This window comes from Macrobrachium nipponense, chromosome 20 (assembly GCF_015104395.2).
Source record: "Macrobrachium nipponense isolate FS-2020 chromosome 20, ASM1510439v2, whole genome shotgun sequence".
NCBI classification, from domain to species: domain Eukaryota; kingdom Metazoa; phylum Arthropoda; class Malacostraca; order Decapoda; family Palaemonidae; genus Macrobrachium; species Macrobrachium nipponense.
Window position 1 is genome coordinate 28,416,378 of NC_061089.1, and position 20,606 is coordinate 28,436,983.

Here is a 20,606-nt window from a genome sequence, read left to right on the forward strand (position 1 = left end):
TTACTACTATGCCTAGATCCCGATAAAACTGAAGGTGATCCTGCGATCCCTGTCTTGAAGTAGTTTCTCCCTAGCGCTTGCCAAGTCGTCGAGGTATCTCAACAGGTGAATCCCTTGAGCATGTGCCCATGTCTATACTAGGACAAAGAACCATACATATACAGGGAGAGGATTATGAAGGCTATCCCTCAACTATCCATGGGTTAAATATGTACATGACTTTTTCAATGCCAGTCAAAATTACTTTTTGTGTCATTTTTTTTAACATGATGATTCCATAATCAGACATTGGGCTTGATCTGTTAATTTGTTACTATAATCAGGTGCATTAATACTTCATTCTGCCCTTTATTGATTATCCTGGGACAATTAGGGCACCTAAGCCTTAAATTTATTCAGATTGATTTTACCAAGTGATCAACAGTGTGTTTCAGACTATGGATCTCAGAATGACTCTTGTCGGTTTTCTTTGGCCCTATGCCAAGTGGTATTCTGAACTGTTTGCTCTTCCGCTCGAGACGCCCTGAAAGATTCCCCATGGCCAACTCTTCTGTGTCAGCCATTAACTAGTGCAGACCCTCAACCTTCATGATTGGAAGTTTTACTGCAGGTCCAGCAGAGAGCAGGTTTTTCTTACAGGACTGTGAGGGATATGTCCTTTTGCCTATGCAGGAATTGTGATAAAAAAATTTAGGCCAAAGGCCAAGTGCTGAAATTTACGAGGTCATTCAGCAGTGAAAATAATTATAAAACAACTGTTATGAGAGGATAATAAGCAAGATGCAAATAAGAGAATATGAACAAGGATATAGTTGAAGAAATGAAAAGGGATGCTGCAAAGAACCTTAAGGAACACCTGCAGTGTAGTGCATGAAGTTTACTGATGGTGCTACCCCCCACATAGTTGACTTTGCAGGTCCCAACCAGTATGTATCAGGGAGAAGGGCTATCCACAACTGGTATCAGACAGGATCTTTCTCTCCCATCAGAGGTACTGTTCAGCAGATGTCAGCTTCCTCATCTATCTTAGACAAGACAAGCTCCTCTTAGTCTTTGCAGTAAACCACTTGGCATTTTGCCTTGAGCTAGATCTTACAACTTAAGAGCATGGACCTCTCTTTCTTAGTATGCTTGGCAGGAGCTTTGAACAGTCTTGGCCACCTTGGAAGCTTCAGTCATTGGAGAGGGATGACTCTTGTCCACTGCAGCATAAGTCAGGTGCTATACAGTACTAGCTCTAGGGGGAGGCCTTGAATCATAGTGTCATTCTCAAGATTATTTTTCTGTTAGTCTTAGTCTTCAAAATGTATTAGCATGTTGAAAGGTATTTTGTATCTTGTCTGACACTTAGAAGGTTGACAGCCCCTCCCATTTTGGTTTGCTCCCGAGTTTCAAGAGAAAACTAAGTTCTGACGAGAGATGCTTGTGTTGTGCCAGTGTCTCTGTTAGTACTAGCAGGCACAAGGTGTCCTAGAATCCTTTCCTTTCTTGTTCGTCTTGTACCACAATGGTTCAATGGCATATAACCATATAGAAACATTTGCAAGAAAAGTGAAAGGTAAATTTGAAGCTGCACTTTTGTCTATTTTTCAAGACATGATCGTGTGTGAAGCAATTAAGCGGTCATGTGATTTGTTTGGTAACGGGAATAGTACTCCAATAATGGCAAGAGCTCATGGAGCCTGGGGTGCCAGCGTATCTCTTTCAAGGTAACTTTTAAGTTTTATAGGTAATGACAGCAAGTGAGTTGGCAAATCCTTTGAAAATTTTCCTTAGGACCTGAGGAGACAACTCAACAGCTTGTGTATTCATCCAAGCTCCTCTCCAACAAAAAAGCACCACCCATAAGGTACTAAAGGCATAGGCTATAATTGCCCAAGATAAAAACACTGTCCTTAAGGTTTCATATCCTAAAGTGTACAAAAGTTTAAAGTTGGAGCAATACATTTTGAAAAAATTTTTGCATTTTTCAGAATACAAACCACATCTTTTACCATACACACTTCTACCACTCAATTTATTCCCTGAAGCTGATGAGATAAGTGCCAGCTTACACAAGTGATTGGAGGACTCAACTTCCCCAAACTCACTCATCTACCTACATTTTCAATGACAAGTTTCCTGCTCATGCTGAGGACTACTCATACAAAAAAGGCTTTGGTTTGTAAACCAAGGAAATACATAAATTAGTTTAAAAATCTGACATGTTTACTAAAATTACAAATAACATTAATCTTTGGTATGCACAATATTTACAAATATGTACAAGGTTGTAATAAAAAATAGCAAAAGTGAGTTTTTTTTTCACCTGAATAAAAATTCTATTTTAAGTCATAATTGAACTTTTCCAAAACAGAATTACAATATTCAAGATGTCAAAACTGCAAATCCTAACATCACAATCAATAATGTTAAATCATTTCGTTGATAAGCATATCAAGGAAGAAAAAGAATTTTTTACATTAAGGGCCAGCCTAAGTGTAAGAATTTTGAATCAACAGTCTGGTTATACTACATAACCATCAATAATGTAACATTTTTCTAGAAGAATATTATGCTTACCCAAGTCCTTGAATGGCCTCACCCTTGCAGCTCAAAGTGGTGACCTTATCTTTTATTTTTGATGAAATGAGAATAAGCTTCTCTACCATTTACATGAAGCTGGTCCAAAATGGTCATAACCGAGTCCAACCAGATGGGTGGGAGTGGGAACCACGGAAGACAATATGATGTCCGTACAAAACTTTTATAGCAAACAAACCACAGCATTTGATGGCTAGATATTTGCTTGGACAGCAAGGCGATCCGAGTATATACTATCATGTCACCAACTGGGAGGGCATCCTCATGTTGCTGTGTAAATGTGTAATATCTTCAGTGAAAGGTATTACATTGTCTTTATATCATGATATTTTTTAATAATGGCTGGGTGCTGATGAGTCATTTCATGCTGTTCATATTGTAGTGCAATGAAAACAGCTATACGTATACACAGCCACTCTTTCAACTTCTCGCTTTGGTTTGCTTCCTTACTGGTAACCAAATGCTTCGTATTGCTCATCCATCTTTTTAAAGAATTCTACATACATCCTCTTCCTCTGCTTCTGCTATTTACACCAGCATTCCTCCAGAAACTATCACTCCTCTACACTTTTCCGTTTCCCCCTTGTTCATTCTGGTCCAATCTTTATAACGATCAGACTGTACTGTATATTTGTCAGTTCATTAATGACTGGGTCTTGAGTTGCTGTTGGCAAATTGTCTATTGTTAAGACACTTAAGTTTTCCATGTTTCATCTTCCCATGGGCTTTCTAAACCTTTTCAGATGTTATTTTTTAGTAACCCCTCAGTATGTAAACTTCCTCCATTTCATATCTGAACCATTCAGTATTAGTGACATGTAATTAAATATAACCATTGAGATGAAGTTAGAGATTCAGTTGATTTTTAAAATAGTCTATAATTCCAACTCTTTCCTTTCCACTTCAATATCTGCAAACTGTCCAGTCCACATCTTTACCATGGTTCCACTCTCACTTCTCATTCCCGAATGTAGTTTTTCTCTTCTTTGCTGTCTTGGGATTCCAATTCCTTTCCTCCTAGTTTTCTTTACCTTTATCATATGGCCCTTAACCTCCTATCTATTTTCCATGCACAAGTATACTGTGCCACTTATGTTCTTCTCTGCCAGTCTTCTGCCAGCTTGAAGGTTATACTAAGGGTTAATCAATTGCCCTTAGTACATCTTATTACATCTTCCTAAATACAACAACATATACTACTGCGTTTTCTTTGTTTTCTTGTACTGCTTTCTACATCCTACTTTTTTTTTTTTTTTTTTTTTTTTTTTTTACTGTCTTTGTCTTTAAACTTTCCCTTACCATCCAGTAAGCATGCAGTACGCTACACATATTGTGTTAAGCATGTCTTGCCAGGTTTAACAGTATAATCTTTATTGGTGCCATCTATACTTCTCTTGCATAATAAACTTCATGTGTTTCAGCTTATCCAATCCCATGTGTTATTAACTTCCCTTGGGACTTCTTAACATTGTGTTTAGCATCTTTAATCTTTGCTTTGGCAGATAAAAACAAATGTTACTGTGTGCACTTAGGTCTCCTCCTGCTAGCATACCTTGTTACATATTACTTTATTCATAAGACACCAAACTAAGAAGACAGAGCATGCTGATTGTCATTTGATATAGTAATGAAATATTTCTAGGTTACAATTTTGAAAAGCAAGGGAAACAGTTGTTAGACTAAACAGATCACAGCTGAATGAAAATGAGGATAGTGCAATGCAATTATTCTCTAAATTCAAAATAAAGTACACACTAAATATACCAATACAGGCAGTCCCCGGCTTATGACGGGTTCAGCTTACGACGTTCCGAGGTTACAGCGCTTTTCAATTATATTTATCAGAAATTATTTCCAGGTTTATGATGCATGTTCCAGGGTTACGACGTCTACAACGCTGATCTGGCAGAAGAAATATGACTCAAAAAATGCAAATTAATCAATATTTGAAAGTTTTTTTGATGAAAAATGCAATTAGAATCCAGTTTACATAGTTTTTAATACACCCAAAACATTAAAAGTTAGGTTTTCTTAGGGTTTTTAACGATGTTCCGGCTTACGATGATTTTCGGCTTATGAAACATCTCAAGAACGGAACCCCTGTCGTAACCCGGGGACTACCTGTATATGTTTCATGAAGAAATCTGCAATTCCAATCTTTGCATACACACTACAGTAAAACTAAAGGAATCAAGATGGACTGCAGTGTGAAGAAGTAGCTTCCTAACTCTTGAGAACATGGTAACTGAGCTCGGCGCAGAATTGCTTTCAGTTTTGGAATAGTCACTTTTCTTCACTAGCAGCAAATAAAGCAATTATATAGTATGCTAGGACTTTTATACTGTGTAGTCACCAAATTTATCATGTGGATTACCAAACATCCAAATGTATGTGCCTAACATACAATTACAAAGCAATGTTAGTATGAATTTCTTTTCACTCTAACAAAGTCTACTGGTGTTTCAATAACTAACAAAATCTTTCTAAGTAGCGCTACATTAACCAACTAAATTTAATTTTAACCTTTTAAAAATGGGATCACTCTCTGAACTATCAAAAGATCATACAGAATAAAACTACTTAGGGGTCTTATGGGTAAGTGAAAACTTTGTTCCAAAACAAGTGGCTATGGCATGAGCCTCAAGGACAAATTTTCCTAATGATATGAAATGAAAAAATGATTTAAGATTATCTCAATGCAAGAAATATGGGTGAAATAAACTGCTTTCAAAGCCATACAAGGCATTCACATATACATACTTTGCTTGGATTCAATATACAAACACTGCAAAGGAACTTTGACATCTATGGATGATGTATTATACGTACTGTAATGTAGTACTTCATTCATAAGAAAAATATAATCAATTTTATCTACAATATATGGGGGCTCTTGTGTCTATACAAGTAAAGTTGTGTGATTCAAAACTGCATTGTTGAAAACATTCAATTCAGCAACCTTTAAATATAATTATGAGAACCTACTGGTGACTAGGATATTGAGGAAATAACTGACTTGTATCAATAAATCCTTTGGGAAATGACAAATTTTCTATGACAATTTGTTTTTTTATAGCTACAAACCTGAGGTCTTGACAATAGAATAATTTCTAGCCCCTAGCTGGATCTGGTTAAAATGCAGACGAAAGCAAGGAATCTAGTGATATCTGGCAACACGTGTGTAAATCGGGTGAAGAGTGGTCAAAGACCACGCACCTACGCCATTGCGTCAGTCTTTCCCAACTCAGGATGTCTTAACAAACAGAGGGGTGGCTAGAAGTGGGCAGTATCATGTTAAGACCTCAGGTTTGTAACTATGAAAAATACAAATTGCCTTAGAAAATTTGTTATTTGTTCATACGCGAACAAACCTTCGGTCTTAACAATAGGATACACTCATACTTAAGAGGGAGGTACAAGTCATCCTAAACTGGCTGGGGGCCTACCCACCAGTCCAGCTCCAGAAGAAATGACTTCTAGAGATGGACTGAAGCCCATTGAGAAGCTAGATAAATTGATATCTAACCAATCAGACCCTGAGTGATATATGGGAGAATCATTGTAAAGGGAACCAAAGAGAAACTTTGACTGTCCAATAGTAAACCAATACACCAGGGTTTGTTACCATTCCCAACTCATCCTTGCCAAGGAGTGGAGCGTATGCTACCGAATAGAGGGTTTGATATTTGTATATTAAGTGACCACACTATCAGTATGACTACCTTACTCACCTGTATCAGACCAGTCCAGCAAATGACGTGTCTATTCCTTAACCCGCCTGAAGGAAGATGGAAAGGTACAAGAGAAAGAAGGAGACCAGCCAACTCGCTCATTCTCTCATCCACACAATCATCTTGGGTAAGATACAAAAGTGCCCTGTCAAGGGCAACTATGAGTTACACAACCTGCTGGGCAGCCACCACAGGACCCAGGGAAAACGTGTCCGTAGATCTGTGGGCAACATCCTAAAGATAGAAAGAGGTGGCGGAATCATCAAGAGCCCAGTATGCCTGTCTGATGGCTTTCCATATCCAAAAAGAGATAGCAATGCAGGGCCCAGACAGGGCACAACAAAAGCTCTTGAGCATCACCATCTACAACGTCATTCAGTGATGGAATGAAAAATGAAGTGAACTTGTCATCGTGCACAGAGGGATTTTGGGTCTTGGCCACGAATTCCGGGACAAATTCCAAGGACACCGACCCCCAACCCCCGATGTGTTTCACATCATAGCTCAGACTGTGGAGCTCCTACCATCTTTGAAGATGCCAAGGTCAGAAGGAAAACTGTCTTGAGCATCAAGTTCCTGTCAGATGAGCAACATAAAGGCTCATATGGACCCTTAGTGAAGCTCTTGAGAACCTGGGAAACATCCCACGTTGGAGGCTTGAGCTCCCTAGAACTCAATTGATCAAACCCCTTAACTAGCAAGGAAAGTTCCCAGGATGAGATGTCGATACCTTTAAGGCGTAACACCAAACTCAGGGCCGCCCTGTAGCCTCTAATGGCAGAAACGGACAAACGTTTCTCGTCTCTGAGGAAGGTTAAAAAGTCTGCTATTCGCTGAAGAGAGGTTGCAAGTGGAGAAAAACCCCGTTAATGACACCAATCACAGTAGATCGCACATTTGCCTTGGTACACCGCAGAGGTAGACTTTCTGAGACTGCTGGACATATGCCCTGCTTTTCTCTGAGAAAAGCCTCTTGCTTGGAGGAGATACTTGATAGCCTCCATCCGTGAAGAGACAGGGATCCTACTGACTGGTGGAACCTTTCTGCATGCGGCTGACACAGGAGATGCCGCCAAGGGGGAATTTCCTTCGGAACCTCTGACAACAACGATAGCAGATCTGGAAACCATTCTGCCCGAGGCCACAGAGGGGCTACCAGTCATCATGAGACCCTGTGAACTCATCAGCCTGTTCAGAACTTGATGGATCAAACAAAATGGAGGGAAGACATACACCTCCAGGTTGTCCCAGGGACGTTGGAATGCGTCCTCTGCTACCGCTAAAGGATCTGGAACCACTGAACAGAATATCTCCAGCTTCCTGTCGAACAGTCGCAAAAAGGTCCAGCATGGGTCTCCCCCAAACCTGGAAGAGTTTGTCTGCTACCACTTGATGAAGGGACCACTCTGTGCCTAGGATTTGATCCCGACGACTGAGTTTGTTTGCGACCACATTCCGTTTGCCTGGGATATTGCTGACCGCCCACTGGTGAACCTAGACGGTCAAGGCATGAAGTTGACGAGAAACCAGGGCCCCCTGCTTGTTCACATAGGCGACCACCATGGTATTGTCCAACATGAGAATGACATAATGACCCTCTACCTTCTCCTAAAACTCCTTCAGACCCAGGAAGGCTGCCTTCAACTCCAAGATGTTGATATGTTGCTGTTTGTCCTCCAAACTCCAAACACCTGATGCAATGAGGCCGCCTAAATGAGGCCCCCAACCTGCGAGGGAGGCGTCTGAGAACAGAAGGAAGTCCGGTAAAACAGAACGCAGAGGGACACCCTTCGAAAGATTTCGGTCGTCCAACCACCATCGAAGGTCTTCTCTCACTTCCAGAGACAGAGGAACCTTTAACAGAATTCCCCGTCTCCATTGCAGAGACTGAAGATGAAGACGCCCATGAGGGACCAGCTTCTCCAGGGAAGACAAAACTCCCAGAAGAGCTTGCCACTGATGAGCTGACTAATGTGGTTCCGACAGGTAGTCGCGCGCCACTACTCGCAACTTCTCCAATCTCTGATCTGATGGAAAAACTCTTGCAACTGTCGTATCGATGACCATGCCCAGGTAGAGAATCCTTTGACTGGGTATGAGGTTTGAATTTTCCTGGTTGGCTACGATGCCCAGTTCCAGACAGAACCGAAGTATAGATGATCCCTGTCCTGCAGCAGCTTTTCCCTGGAAACTGCCAAGACCAACCAATCGTCGAGGTACCTCAGCAAACAGATCCCCTGAGCATGGGCCCAACTTGATACGAGAGAGAAGACCCTTGTGAACACTTGAGGGGCTGTTGTCAGCCCGAAGCATGGGACTTTGAACTCGAAGACCTTGTCCCGGAGAGAGAAGCGAAGGAACTTCCTGGACGTCGAATGAATAGGGATCTGGAAGTATGTGTCCCTTAAGTCTATCAACAGCATGAAGTTGCCTTCCTTCACAGCAGCCAACACTGAATGCAGGGTCTCCAACCTCCCGACGCCTTGGGCACCAAGAAGATGTGACTGTAAAACCGGAGATGGATGCACCACTTCCTCTATCGCATCCTTGTCCAGCATCTTCCGCACTTCTACCTGAAGAGCCAAGAACTTCAGCGAATCTGGAGGATATGCCTTCCTGAGCTACAGCTTGTCCGACAGAGGAGAGAAGTCGAATGGCAGTAGGTACCCCACCCGAAGGACATCTACCACCCCATAACTCTGCAACTTGGCCCAATGGCCTGCCAGGAGGGAGAGGCGCCTAACCTACCGACGGCCCCCTTTACCTCTGCCCCTTTGGCCCCTTTTTGGCTTAAAGGAATGAGAGCAAAAGGGACGTTGGTCCTCTGATCTAGGCCGAGACGAATGGGGAGGCCCCGCCAAAACCGAACTCCTCGGTGGCCTACCAGGCGACAATCTTCTTGACTGCTGCTGGGCAGGGGGAGGAGGAGGAGCGGGACGTCTCTGAGGACGAGACTCCGACTTAGACATGGCCTGGTGCACCAGTCTGTCTTTGGTGTCAGCCCAGCGCTGGTCTATCACATCTTCCAACTCAGTCCGAGTAAAAAAAAATTGGAACTCCAATAGATCCCCATCTCTCAATGCCAGCAAGAACTCCGGGTCAACCAATCTCTCCATCCTAGATAAAGCCGCGTTTCTTCTAATCAGAAGGTTAGCCCATAAATTAACAGAGGTGAGCCATATATGAAAACACCTTGTCTCCGGACTGCAACAGACTGGCAAGTGAGGATGCACTCACCAACCCTTTTGGGGACCTGCCAGAAGCTATCTCGGCAATGACCATAGACCAGAAGTCCAGCCAAGAAACCGTCTGCAACGTGGAGGCTGCCGTAGATTCCAACGCTGAGGCATCCTGTGGAGACATGGACAGAGCCACTGACCTCACCTGCTCCAAAGTCAATCCCGGCTTCAGGCAAATGACGCCTGGGTTAAGATGACTCGACATCAAAAACGCTGAGTTTGTAGCATAGTACTTCCTATGTCTTGTGAGAGGCAGGGGTAGAAGCTTGGCAGAGCCCCTAGAGCGAAGCGAACCGTCACGGTCTGAAACAGAGGCGTTAACCTTATGGAAGACCGACTGGACGTGCCCCGACAAGGGAAGCTGAAAAGATTAATATGGCGACCACGGACAGGGAACGTTGCAACACGCTCGCAATGTGCATGGACGGGGGGAGGTTGCAACACACTCGCGATTCGATGCCGAGGATGAAGCAGCCACTGCAGATTGCACAAGGGAAGATACACTAACACTCTCGTGAACACGGCCATGTTGTTCCTCCCTCGTAGGCGAAGAAAGAGCAAAGTCCTTAAACTTCCAACGCTTGATACGCCGACGTGGTGTAGAGGGGAAGAAGGAGAGGAAGACAACACTGGTTCCTCACATAATCTCTTTGCAGGAGGGGACAATGCAACAAATTGCCTTCCAGTCCTCCCAGCCGACATGGCAGCCAACCTATCATCCAAAACAGAATCCAACCTATTAAGAACCGCCTGGCATAAGGCCTCAGACGGATCACCAAGAGAAGGCTCTGATGACATGGAAGGGAGATGCAGCGAACTGGGTGGCAGAGATGACGTCACGGCTGAGAGAGGCAGTGCAGAGGAGACAACTGGGAGTGACGTCAACGACGGAAGTGACGTTACGGCTTACCCTCAGTCTGAATGGGAAGCAGACGCCACTGGCGGAGGAATACAAAATGACTGATCCCGTGATGTCATTAGCGGGGCTGATGCCACGGCTTCCCTCTAACTCGAAGAAGCGGCAACAGTCACTGGCGGAGCAATACAAGATGGCTGACCTCGGCTACCAGCGAAGACGAGGGTGGGAGGAGGGGGGGTGCCTGGCCAGCATGAGAGGGGGGGCTAGCAAGCATCCATGAAGTGCGCCAGCAACCCCTCCAAGAACAGGGAACCCCCTAGCCCGTATCCTCCAAATTGCCACCATCTTGGACGCCTCCAACTCTGGAATAAATAAAAATGATGAAAAAGCCTCCCCCTTCCCGGGAATCAAATTAAGAAGGGGCGACATTACAAAAATTAACCTGAGGGCCTCCCAATATTTCCAACGACAAATCGATGAAAGAAAAGGAAGGGGACAAAGGCACAACACTACAACGGGGTGTGTGCACAGCAGGAGATGAAGCATCGGGAAGAGAAGAAAAACCTTCTCATGAAGGAAGAGTACAAACCCTCTGATGCTCTCTCTTGCTATAAAACGACTTCCACTGCTCTTTAGGCCATGCATGGCATTCTGTGCAAGGATTCATTATTGTAAAAACATTAGAGCGGCACCTACCACACGTGATGTGGGGGGTCGGTCGCAGCTGAAGCCAAAAATGAGCACACGGAAAACCTGGAGTTTCGGGGCACACACGTTGACGAGGCCGAGAAGGAGCAGAGGAAGCCACAATAACAGCCACACACACACACACACTAAACACGATCGATACGGGCAATGAACTGGGTAAAGGCCGAGAGAGGTCAACCACAACTCTCGTCCAGGCGGTTAAGAAAAAGAATGATGATGTGGTGCCGTAGGTGTGTGGTCTTTGACCACTCTTCGCCCAATATACGCACGCGTTGCCAGATCTCACAAGATTCTCTGTTTTCATCTACATTTTAACCGGATCCAGCCAGGCGCTAGAAATTACCTTATTGTTAAGACTGAAGGTTTGTTCACGTATGAACAAAAGTATTTTGGGCATAGTAACATGTGCCTCACTAAAAGTTACCCATCCAACTTTAGATTAAAATCTCTAAGATAAACCTCTGACAGCTATAACAACATACAAACTACACCTAGTAAGTGCTCTCTCTCATTATTACATACATATAAGGATTGACTTACAAAATTAATTAACAATTAAGAAATGAATTACATTGGACTGGGTTCCAAAAGTGCAATAACAGCCTCATCTAATTCCACTTGTCTGTTGGTTTCTATAGGATCGTTCTCTCTGTCATGATCAATTTCCCCTGGATACTGGTGTTCACCACTGTGATTTTCTTGAATGTGCTGTTGAAGCTCATGCTCATTTTCAAAATTAACAATGGAGCCTGACTCTGACCAACAGCCTGCGCAGTTCATGAAATTAATCTTATGTGACATCGAGATGTGCTTCATCAATTCTGTCTGACTAGTGCAAACAAATGGGGCTGAAGAGTTTTCCGATATGCATCTACTACACAGGATAGATTTTGAATCCTTATTTCTGATAATCACTTTCTGGCACTTGGGTGGCTTTGAAACTAAAACAGCAGCTGGTAAAAGTGACACATCCGGCTTTTTATCTATTTCTTCAACAAGAATACCGTGGAAGTCATCATTATCCTTGTGCTTAAAGAGTTTCCACATGGATAAATCATTGCTATATATAACAAGTTTTAACCTCCAACCACATACAAAATGGGAATGATAAAGTCTAGATATTCCCTGAGAACTTTTCATTTTCAACTCAGTTGGACGGGAATCATTATGCTTAATTTGGTACTGATAACAAGCACTACACATGAGTTCACCATTTAGCGAGTACCACTTTGGAGTGCTGTTAGTAGAACAGTTTATACACTCTTTTGTTGGAAATTCTAAAACACAATGACAACCGGGACATTCCGATCCTATTGTTGTATTTGCAAGGTCTTTCAAGGGTGTACCACACTGTGCTTTACACTGAGAACTTTTAGATGAACAGCTTATGTACATGGTCACTGCAGGAAATGAGCCTTTTTCTGACAATAAAGGATCATTCAGCATGTAAGTCTCATCAAATCTGTGAGTTTTCCCCCACTTTTCATTTTCTGTGATGATTGCATTTCCTTCATAAAGGGACTGCACACCTTTAGCCATAACTATTCGTTTCCTAAAATCAAATTCAATCTTGTCAAAGAAGCTTTTAACCTCATAACCAACAGATAGTTCTCCATCAGGAATCCAGTCATCCTTGGGAGGCTTGAGAGTCATTTTCTGCTTCTGGTTTTTCTTCTTGTCCAACTTTATTTCATATTTACTACGCACCCAATCAGCTGCCTCTTTAGAGGCAAGAAATTTCTGTATTGTGGCCATGGTCTTCAAATCACCTTTTCCAGCAGACGAACAAGCAAATCCTCTATAGATCCGTTTTCCAGTCCTTAACTGACATTCCAACTTCAAAATACTACGTTCCTTTATGTAATGAATAATAGGTTTTCTCAAGATCAGATCATCAAAGTGTGCATGGTTCAATTTTTCATCAGAGAAGCTTAAGTCTGCTCTGGCATTATTAATGACAACATCACGAAACTCTTTGCTGTTAATATAGGCATTGATTCTTTTTATGGCATTGCCATCATGTTTCCCAGCGGTAGTACATCGAAACTTTTTGGTCATTACTGAAGGGCAGCCTCTAATATAAATCCTTAGGACTAGATATCTGATTTTCCTTTCAAATGACAGTTCTGGGTTTTTAATGAAGTATCCTTGAACATCATCTGGGAAATCTAATATGTTGCATGTCTTGTTCTTCCTTAGCCTTGTGTTAGGTATCACAGACGCATTTCTAAAGGTTTTACTTTTAACCCATTCTACAACTTTATAGCTATTAAGAAATTCTGTAATAACACACATTGCAGCCTGGTCACCTTTCCCTGTGCATTTAAACATTTTGTACAAACTCCTTCCATCTTTCATTGTTAGCTTAAGCCGGAAATGATCTGGTTTGCAGAAATGTACCACAGGTCTACATGCTATTAACTCATCTAAACCACTTGTTGAATTAAATTTTGAGTCAGGCATGCTTGACATCATATCTTGCTTAGGTTTAATACCAAGACAACTACCCGAGTAAATTTTAGTTTCTTTCAGTAAAGAATTGGAGAATTGCTTTCCAAACCCCAAAGGTACTCCAGTCTCAGGATATTGTGTAAGTTCATCATATGATGCAATATTATTGAAATTTATACAATCAGTAACAAGCCATGAACAAATCACTAAGCGTAGGAGTTTTGAACGTTTGCTAATATCTTGGAGATACTGGAAGTAAAGGCTTTCCTCATTAGATAATCCCATAACAAGTGATAGATATGCATCATACTTCATAAATGCAATCACCATACACACAATCACAGCTAAACCTGAGGCAGTGTCACAATTCTGAAGGGGATAGAGTGGAGAACACTCAGAATCACATGTGTGATACTCATCATCGTTTGGAGGATGACACAGGACTGTGTGAAATAATGATGGGCAATTTAAATTAGACAATAACTCTTTCAGCTTGTCAGTGAAAATACCTGGAATGTTGAAACCAAGGGTATCAGCATACATCAAAGTAAGCGAATCAAAGTCAAACACTGCTAAAGTAAAATGTGACATAAAATCACCATCTGAAATTTCCAATAAATAGGTGTCTTCATCCTCATCTCTATCAATACAAAGATACATAATTAAGTGACTAACAGGGAATCTGCCTTGTATAAGTTGTGTCATTCTCTTCTCATCTGAGAGAAAATAATTAAAATTAAAACAATACTTACTTGAAGAATCTCTGTTTAATATGTGTTCTATTCTTTTCACAACACCAAGAGAAATGCAATTCCTGCCAATCAAAGATAACAAATCTGAAACTTCCAAACCATTTGGTCCAATACCAGAGTCAAGGTGACTGAGAAAAATTTGTAAAACACCCCAGTCAGGTTTCTCAAGTAGATTTACACTCTCCAACGCTGAACAGTCACTTAACCACTCAGCAGGTGATTCACAGGCTTCTTCCTCTTCAGTGTAATTTGCACAAGTTTTTCTTGTTGACCTTTTGGGCTTTGCAAGATCCTTACTCTGTTCAGCTTCATTGCTGAATCCCTTTTTCCGTCTCTGAGAGCGTTCTCTGCCCTCATGTGGCAGGGTACAAGTAGAGCAGCAAGAGGTTTTCCGTTTAGGTACTCGTTTACCAAATTCCATGGTCAGGCATGCATCACCCTCTCTGAAATGAACACAGTTTAAAGCATATTGAAGCATTCTAGAATAAAAGTAAATTTTTTGCTATTCCAACTAAACTTTGAAAAAGGATGGCTGAATTAGCTATGAATATGTGACTCTTAATTCATGTGTAGTATTGAAGATACCAAAATCTTTTACTACTGTTCCAAAAATATAATTCAAAACACTACATACATGATTTATTTCATTCTGCCTTCATTCAAGCCGAGGATATGATAAAACAAATACGTGTAAAAACAACTGGAATGCACGAATATGTTCAAACCACTGGACTTTTTCACAGCATACAAAATTTTTGTAGTTTACAGAAGCCCTTTTGCAGTCAGAATTTTAAGAGACCTTATAACAAAATGGAGCCCTTTCCTTGTTGCCACACCAAAAGGAACCCTGTCAATGACTACTAGTTTATCCTGAGCTGTTCTGTGATCGGATTCCAAAACATTATTGACAGCTTTATTAGTATACTGACAAAACTCAAAGGTACGTATACAGGATACATCAGTTTTCCCGATTTTAATATATATATATATTATTATATATATATATATATATAAATTATATATCTATATATATATATATAAAACCTTTGTGGATACCAAATTTTTGTAATTGGGGCACTAGAGAGATGAACTATAGTGTGAATGTGATCTGGAAATAAAAGTTCTCAAAGCTGACATGTGGTAATCTAGCTGGACTATAAATAGATTCACATCAGCCATGCATCTGATGTCTAGGCCTGTCCCTTACAACGTTCCCGATTGGCTGTTGATGAGCCAATAGCAAGGCTGGAACTCTCAGTCTCGCTCAAGAGTTCACATACGCAAGATGTATGTTTTGGCCTCTCTCAAAAATGATAACTTTCATTACATCTCATTTTAACCTACAGAAAAAGTGTTTCTGAATTTCATCACTAATCATCTTCAAGAAATCAAATTTTTTTATAGTTTCAGTGATAAGTGATGTTACCTGGTGATTTTAATATTAAAAAAATTTTAGCATTTGGGTTGAAACTAAATAGGCTAGTGGGGAAATTCCCAAAGAGAATTTTTAAAAAGTCAGGATAGGGGCATCACACATCAGCAGCATTCTTGTAAAATTTTCATTATCACATTTTGGACTAAAAAATATAATAAAACTGAAGGCTACTAAAATAGACTGGTTATGTCAGCTGCTGACCAGAATATTTACTGCCTTTTGCTGTTGTTTACAATTTTTTTTTTTTACTTTCATCCACATGGAATGCCAATTTTGTATACCTACATAGACTAAATTGGTTGTTACACAATCCAGAGAGGAGTGGCTGTAGTCTCCAGCGTTACCAAATAATTTTCCTGTTTAATATGTGCTGTGTATGTTTTATTGTATTTTTCCTGTTTAATATGTGCTGTGTATGTTTTATTATTTCAAATGATCTAACCAGCCACATGTAACCTAAGCTAATCTACGGTACCAGGTCTTAACCATGTATACAGTGATACTTAGAACTCATGTTACATGACTGCATAGGATTTCATTCAAAATTCACTAACTGGCAACCTAACATGCTCCATATTTATGTTATTTCAATGCAAAAACACGATTATTGCATACAATATGGCCATAAGAGTGAAATCTGTCATATATTTCAAAACTGTAAGAAAATGTCATGTGTAGCCAAATTTCAGAAAAAAACGCTTACGAAACATTTTCAAAACTTTCATTCATGCATCGCTGATGCATTTCAGCGAAACGAAGTTGCCATCAAACCTCAGTTCAAATGTTAAATAGAAGAACTATAAACATTTTGTCATAACATTAATATTATTTACAAAGCAACCATAAAATTTGAAATAGTCCTATTTGATTGTTTTTACACCTCGACGCAGAAAAAAATGTAAATCTATAGTATATACAAAAGTAGAATATGCCCAGTGATATCAACGTGTGAGCGGAGCGTGTGTGACGCAGCCATTACAGTGGTGGTGCAACAAGAGCCACCTAGTATAAAATAGGTCTATAATGAGTAGCGACAACAAAATCATCTTGAAAATATTAATTTTAAAATATTTGTTAGCGGAATATTTGGATTTTCATATATAAAATTATTTATGATACATTTCTTAACCACTTCAAAAATGATGACTTATTAGCTAATATTTGCCCATGCAATTATTCTTTTGTCAAAGCCAAGACTTAGTTCCTAGGCCTAGGTGTATTAGATTTCTTTACACTTTGCATTCACTTCTCTATACCACAATTTTTGGCTAGAAAGCAAGTGAGGTTATCTATATACCTATTATTGCACTTCAAGTTACCTCGTGAAAAAATAAATTGTACACAAAAAGTGAGCAGGTCTTTGTTGTTATGATGACTATTGAACTTATTAGGTCTAGCTACTGTTGTAATGTGCAGAGGTAATTATTGTTGGCCAGGAACAAGGAGCCTGTTCAGCACACTGGATTACGATTTATACCTATGCATAAAATGGATCATATTTATATAACCATAAGGAAAATAGTGCTAGCTGTGAATTCACAAACTTTTCAATATGTAGTATGGTATTAAAAAAAAATAAATAAATAAATAAACCCTACTTGGCAACATCACCAATCCTGGAATGCAGCAACCTTCCCAAAAAAGTACTTGAATTTGCTGCTATGAGCATCAATCAAGAGTTGCGGCCCATCCAGGCAGCACACCGAAACATCTACGCTCCTTTTGAAGTAAGCGTTTTCTCCTAGATTACAAAATGGCATAATTCAAGCGCTTTTTCGGGAAGTGGCTGCGTTCCGAGAGAGTTGGGCACTAGGTAGTATGTTGCCACTCAGTTATTTACCGTACTACCTGATTTGCTTACAGAATGAGTAAAGAAATATTCACTGCGCACATTAACATAGGAGAAATATATTTTCAAGTCTAAGAGGCAACAATGTTTTAAAATTGGAGTAACACCAATGGGAATTTGGAGCAAGTGAATATCTGCGGACCACCGACTTTCAAAGGAAAAAAATATCAGTAAGAATACTATTTAAATATGTGCCTTATCCACATATTTAAATATTCTTCGCTTATTTTGGCAAGAGGTAGGTATTGTTCTGCTGTGTGTGCTAGCCTCAGGGTTAAGATCAATTGGGTACTTAGCCTAGATAGGAGCTGTAACTGCGTACCGTAGATAGCTACCTATATACAACAACCAGAGAATTTATCACATGTTAGGTATTTTAACCAAGAATATTTCGATAGGTAATCATTTCTCATTATAGGTAGGTGCTACCTATAGGGCTAGCCTAGGCCTACTTGTCTTACTAACCTACTCCCTAAGATAGCATAGCTAGGCCTAAATGAACATCCACCACCTTGCCCCTACTTTTAGGATGGACTTAAAACGCAAATGAATAATTAAAAGTCTAGCCACTGACTGTTAACCAAGACTAGTAGGTAGCCTGCCGTAGACCTAAGGATACCTACTAGCTACTACCTAGCCTAGTACGATAGCCTAGGCTTTAACAACACGTTAGCTTTGGGGATCTATTTACACAGTAATAACTTTACTACCACAAGCCTATTTTGACGAAAGTATATCATAAAGCTGAACTAAACCTAAACATCGACAGACTGTGTTAAGACAGAAACTGAATTATGAAATTCCCGCGACAAATTCATCTCCTCGGCAAAAATCGCCACCCTCGTCAACATCGTCCATTTTGAAGACAACACAAGCGTTTGGTCTTCGACATCACAGAATGCGTTTCAAACACTCACTAAACACGCAATTGCAAGTTATTTTGTACTTACCACAGTACCAATTACAACACTGGGTGCCTGGTCATCTGCTACAAAGCTATATTTGACCGCACACCTCTACGAAAAATACAGGAGTGTATTGGTGATAGAATATGACTGTACCACCTCCTTGTGACGTCACAGCTCACAAATGAAAATATGAGGACTTTTTTTTCCTACACAGCCTACCAAGAAACTACTTAATGTGTGCTCGTGTATCTATAATATATATGTTGTTCCACTTTGCCTTCAGTCATAAACAAAGACATTATATTAGCAGCATAATTAGCTAAAAATCACTTACCGGAGTGAAGGTGATAATGCACTTTACATTTTTCGTTCGGCTTGTCCGCCGCACTTGAGTTATTATTGGAAAATATTCAGGTTTAATATACATATTCTTTAGTTTTTATACTTCCCCTCATAGATCGTTGTATTCATACTTAGTTATACCTTCATTCTGTGGACATAATTTAATTTTCCAGCTTTCTTGTCTCTTCGGAAGATGAAAGTGATAAATTCTAATCAAAATAGCTTGTAATATGATTTCATTACCCCCGTTTCTGTATGAAACGATTTCTTTATTAACTCTTTATTTTGTTTCATCTATCAAATTACTTATCTTTTCGCAAACTCCGTTTTACACAATTTATATACTTTTTTCAGCAATGTACATTTGCCTTCCACTTTTCTTAAATGTGTGCATGATCCTCCATTTTACACAACTTTTATCTTCAAACAATTTACAGTCGCCTTCCAATCTTCTAAATTTGTATCCAAATCCAAAACAGAAAATTGGAATTGTTGCCAATAACCCACAAATTATTTCCCATATAGCCTAATCGTTGTAATGAATAAGTGGCAGTAACAGACTGGTTACTCATTTAGTGGTCAAGTTTATGAGTTTTGCCAAATTTCTTATTAATTCTGCTGAATTTTCTTACCCGTCTGCACTTGAGTCCTAATACAAGTTGCTCTCAAGTATCGCACGTGCTCATCGACATTCAGAGCAATGGAAGTAGTCTGCTACAATATAAGTTGGTGGCTGTCCTTTCTTCTTAAGAAAATTTTGGATGATAAATATCGCCAAAGGGGAGTGGGGGTTACTTCTAATTAAATTAAATTAAATAATCTTTTCTTGGTTACATATTCTTACCAGGCTGTAATTTTCAGCAATTCTGTAATTCAATGTCGCATTTTCCTGGCAACTTCGGTGGCCATCTCCAAAGTGAGCCTAGTGTTTATTTCAGGATTGTCCATGAGCAAATGCGAGTAGCAGCTACCTACTAGCCGGCCATAACCATTTGGATTCACCTATTATAGAGGAAAGAGAATTACGCTGTACTACGAAAATTTAAGCTTGTAACTTTGCGCTTGAGTATGGAAGCCAATTATTTTAGGTGCTACAAGGTGTGCCCCATCGTAAGGGGGGGATGAATAACTTAAAAAAAATTACGTATGACTTAGTCGTTTTTGGACATATGGATCCTCTCCACTACGGGATTCTCGTTGGCAGTACATTTTTTATATACAAAATTACTTTTGATTAGCTTGTAGAGCAGTATACAGTACTTTGAATGCGAAGTGTTTCAGGATTTTTGGAGACTGGTTTATTATTCCTTTGTGCCATTCTTGTTTTTTTCTGCCAAGTTTTGAATTTTGCAACTGTTGTTTGGTCTAAAACAAATGAATCTCTCTTCAAATAACTGAAAACTCCTCATCCATGATCTTAGGATTAACCTCTGGCCTTTCCGTTCTATTAGCTCATTACGCATGTTTTGAAAATATTAAACGATGAAAAACCTCCATTGACATCGACCCCAGTTACTACGAAGTGCAGATTTGCAATACGGGATAATTCTGTTCCTATCTCATACGCAGCCTACATTTGTATAAATATAAGATATTTTAAAATAGTTGAAATTAACCTAAATCACTTTCATTAGTAAATGTCAGGCATTTTGCTCTAGTTTGAATGTATAAGATCAACCACCCACGTTAAGACTGGGAGAGCCAGATGCTATAAATGAGTTCTTCGAGGCATTTACATCTTTTCTTTTG

The 20,606-nt window shown here is 40.1% G+C and overlaps 1 protein-coding gene across 2 annotated transcripts; it reads right to left on the reverse strand.

Annotated features, from left to right (window-relative positions):
• Positions 1-11,481: 11,481 nt before the first annotated feature.
• LOC135224147 (uncharacterized) lies at positions 11,482-18,903 on the reverse strand. 2 transcript variants are annotated; one of them, XM_064263036.1, is made up of 2 exons: positions 18,850-18,903; positions 11,482-14,766 (listed from the first exon to the last, which is right to left on the reverse strand). In XM_064263036.1, the coding sequence occupies exon 2, from the start codon at positions 14,742-14,744 to the stop codon at positions 11,688-11,690; it is 3,057 nt and encodes a 1,018-aa protein (XP_064119106.1). In that variant the 5' UTR covers positions 14,745-14,766; positions 18,850-18,903; the 3' UTR covers positions 11,482-11,687. The 2 variants fall into 2 exon arrangements, with proteins under 2 accessions (XP_064119106.1, XP_064119099.1); XM_064263029.1 differs by lacking the exon at positions 18,850-18,903 and adding an exon at positions 18,558-18,732.
• Between the last annotated feature and the right edge of the window lie 1,703 nt (positions 18,904-20,606).

Excerpts from the sequence above, each read along its gene's own strand:
- LOC135224147 (XM_064263036.1), bottom strand. The coding sequence starts at position 14,744 with ATGGAATTTGGTAAACGAGTACCTAAACGGAAAACCTCTTGCTGCTCT.